At 44.6% G+C, this 3,921-nt stretch overlaps 1 protein-coding gene across 2 annotated transcripts in view; it reads left to right on the forward strand.

Annotated features, from left to right (window-relative positions):
* The window catches only part of GLYR1 (glyoxylate reductase 1 homolog), a 32,502-nt gene extending 28,581 nt beyond the window's left edge, over positions 1-3,921 (forward strand). For both annotated transcript variants that reach the window (XM_014520117.2, XM_025203776.1), the window contains exons 15-16: positions 128-252; positions 629-3,921. In XM_014520117.2, coding sequence (XP_014375603.1) covers positions 128-252; positions 629-703 — 200 coding nt within the window. In that variant the 3' untranslated portion in view covers positions 704-3,921. The remainder of the gene's footprint in view (positions 1-127; positions 253-628) is intronic.

The following is a 3,921-nucleotide window of genomic DNA, read 5'->3' on the forward strand; positions in this document are numbered from 1 at the left end:
ACTGTAGCAAGAAACATCAAAATTGGAGTTGGGGACTAGCACTGAAGAGAAATGTTGAATCGCGTGTTCTTGCAGGAATTGTTAGGCAGATTTACCTTTGCCTGACTTGGCATTTCTTTCTCTGCAGATATCCTGCAAGGAAATTTTAAGCCTGACTTCTACCTGAAATACATCCAAAAGGATCTTAGGTTAGCCATTGCACTAGGCGATTCTGTCAACCATCCAACTCCCATGGCAGCTGCAGCCAATGAGGTGAGTCACTCAGCATCTCAAATTAGTGTAGATCTGTCTGGTGCCAGGGTGTCCGGCCAGGCATAGTGTGGGACTCTTGAGAGGGAGAAAAACTTAGCGGGGAACTATATAACAGGGATCCCTGTGCATCTGGGGGCACAATGAGTGAGTTTAAGTGGAGGGAGGTGTGTTTGTTTGGACTTCTTTTGGCCATTTGTGTCCAGAATGGGTGACACTGCAGGGTCTCCTACAAAACTCTGCAAATTCTGATCTACAACATCCTGCCACCCCACTGCATCACTCAATGCCCTGGTTAGTGCTGGGCTGCTAAGCAACACAGCCAGATCCAGGCCCTCTAAAAAGAGTAACTGACCCTTTACCACTCTCTCTCCTCCAGGTATATAAACGGGCAAAAGCATTGGACCAATCGGACAACGACATGTCTGCTGTGTACAGGGCCTACATCCATTAGGCTGCACCATTCTTACTGTTAATACCATGTTTATTAATTAATATTATTATGATACTGGGTTTTAACTCTGGACCAGTCCATCTCTGTCTCTCCATTTCCTTTTATACACAAACTTTGAGATCTGCCATGAGGGCAGCTGCTTCAGTGAGCCTTCCCCTGGTGGTGGAAGGGGAAGGAGGGGGCTCGGATTGTTGCAGTCTGATTAGAAAATCCATGCCATGCACTGACAGTCACGGAACAGAACAGTAGCAACTCGTTCAGAAGCTCTGAGGCACTTCCACCTGAAATCTGCTGCTTGGCTTCTTTTATCCTCTTTTGTGCGCTTGTCCGAGATGCTGTCTCTAATGATTGCTTCTCTCCTTTGTTGTGAGTAATGTACACGCTGGTTTCCCTGCATCAAGGGACCGTTGAAATCCTTCCCATCTACATGTGGATATCAGTAAGGGCCTGGGTCCCATTTGAGGGTAAGAAGTTACTCTTCTTTTCTCAACCGATGCTGTAGAGCAAAGCGCCTCCCATGGAGGTGAAAGGGCAGTTCTGGAAGGTGATGGGGCTGCATGCAACACTGTCTTGATCTCCCTCCCACCCTCAACCCACTGAAAGAATTGAGACCTTAATGGATAAAGTGGGAGAGAAACCGTTATGAACACAGCTTCCTAAAAAGCTTATTGTAGCATCCCATAAACAGTATTGGGAACTTAGAGGGGATGGCTTAGAAATCACAAAACAAATTCACCAGGCCAGAATTAGTGTATTTTACTCAGTGAAGGAACAAGCCAGGGTCCCTTCTTTCTTTTTATGTTTTTACATAGATTTACCTCTGTTTTTCAACCAGTGCATATTTACAAAAGCTTCTTGGATTCTGGGAATGTCACAAACAGAGTCACGAGTCTGCTGAGATGGCCAGAAGGAATGATCATAGGGCTGACACACAAAGTCTGGGGTTGCAAGCCAAGCTATCTCCCTGTGGCTGTCAGGTGGTAGTCTTAGCTCTTTGCCTCATTTTCAAAATGAGCAATATTCATCTACTTCCCAGGGGAGTTGTGAGGTTTCATCAGTGAACTTTGAATAGGTCAGATTTCCTGTGCCAGTGCTGTGCAGCTGCACTGAGACTCACCCAGCCTGGTGTGTCTCAGTACTTGTGACCCTGCTTGTGGCAACCCATTGGTCAGATACCAAAGTTTGAGAAAGGCCTAGTTCATGGAGCAGGGGCTGGAGGCTGCTGCTGAATATGAGCCTAAAGCTGTGGAAGCCAGTACTTAAGAAGTCATTAGTGCTGAAAGCAGAGAAAGCCAGAGTCCAAATAATGCCTGTGTCGGGGGGGGCAGAAAGCACAGAGCTGTCTGGATGTTACTTATAGATTCTCTCAGTATTAGCCTGGTAGGAGGGCTCTTGCATTTTAATGAATGAAAAGGTCAGTGATCAGGGCCATGAACTCTTCCCCTTGACATCAAAATGGAAGAGAGCAAAGGCAGAGTGGGCTGCATTCCTTTAGCTTCTTGAGGACTGCTCCTGCTCCTCGTCCCATAAGCAGCAGCAGTAGCAGTGTTTATTGCACTGGCTAAAAGCAGAGCCATGAGAGCCCACCTTGGCAACATTGCCCCCATCCTTAAGGCACCTTTGGGGTTTTTGAAGGGAAAAGCCCCCACCTGGAAATAATCCCCTGGCTCTGGATTTCTTTAGCTGAACCACATGCCTTGCCTGTGGAAGGGTGCATAGCTTTGTGGTGTGGTTCAGAGCACCTCAGTTAGAGGGAAAATATCAGGCATTCGTTATGGAACAGAACATCCAACTCCTCCCTAAAGCTGTAAATGCTTCACCTCTGATGACCTATTACTGTTTGTGGGCTAATGCTGCACTGGGCATTATCCCTCACAGTGAGCATCACCCTGTAATAAGAGATCCTGTTACTTTGCCTGATGACTCTTTGCTGTACATATGCAGAATACTATATCATATGTACAAGTCTGCCTGCACAACAACTGCCAGTCATGTGCACATAGGTATTCTACATTAACTGCACCCATGTACTTACCTGGTATCCATCTGCTTTTGACATCTTTGCCCCCCATGTAGCTCAGCAGTGTTAGAAAGCCTTGATTATTCACCTTGCCCATATGAAGTAACTGTACTGAAGGTACCAGGAACGTTACTTGTGCTTTGGGTGCTGGAGCTAGACCCTAGGATTTATACTTGGGTGCATATGTAGGGATGTTGAGGATATTAAAGTCCAGCTGGAAGAGTGAGTTGTGCTCAACTAAACATTTGAAAGTCCTTGTAATGTCCCTGCAGAGGTGTCTTGGAATAAATTTAAGTAAATGGATCTGAGCCAGTGTAGTCAAAAATCTCCCTACATTATAGTCTGTGGTGCTTCTGGAACCAGCTGGGGGGAGGGGAACTCTGGATCTTACAGCTTTGGATCTGTGTTTAGCAATCAGTTCAGAGATCACCTCACTGCTGCAGGCTTGTTTTTTTAGAAATGTTCAAGTGCTCAAAATGGAAGTGTTTGTGTACATGGGAGTGGCAGGACACAGCAGTAAAACACTGTAATTTTATCCTGTAAAAACCTAACTGCAGTTCTGATGGTGGCTACTGATCTGCTGGAGGGTGTGGTGCTTCCTGTCCGACTGTACAATTACTGATACACCAGGGAGCAGAGAGTGAGCGAGATGAGGAGGGGTGGAAATGGCGAAAATGGGACTGTTTCAGATGCCATTTCAAGTTCTAGCCCAGGTGTGGGTTTCACTTGGATATTTTGTATTTATGTTTGTAGCTTCTGAACATGAATCCCATTCTGTTTGTAGGCCTGAGAGGTTGGGGGAGGGAGAAGGGACGGGAGCTGTGGATTGAAAGATGCTATAATGAAACTGGCTAGTCAATGTTGTCTTAATATTGTTGACAATTCTGTAAAGTTCCTTTATATGAAGATTTCTGTTTTAGCAATTTGCTTTTTTTTTTTTTTTTTGACTCCCTCCTTTTTAACGAAGAAAATGTGACACTTGTGAAAAGCTTGTAAGAAAAGCAGTTTCCTTTCTTCCTCAATGACAGATCCTATAGTTAATTAAGGTTGTGAATTTTTTTTATTATTTTTCGCCTTGTTTTTAATTAACGTTTGTCATTCAGAATAGGATGTGTGATAATGTTTAAATGGCAAAACAAAAAAAGATTTTTGTGCAATTAACAAAGCTACTGGCAAAAAAATAAAACCTTTCTTGGTA

Source organism: Alligator sinensis, unplaced genomic scaffold (genome assembly GCF_000455745.1).
Source record: "Alligator sinensis unplaced genomic scaffold, ASM45574v1 scaffold404_1, whole genome shotgun sequence".
NCBI classification, from domain to species: domain Eukaryota; kingdom Metazoa; phylum Chordata; order Crocodylia; family Alligatoridae; genus Alligator; species Alligator sinensis.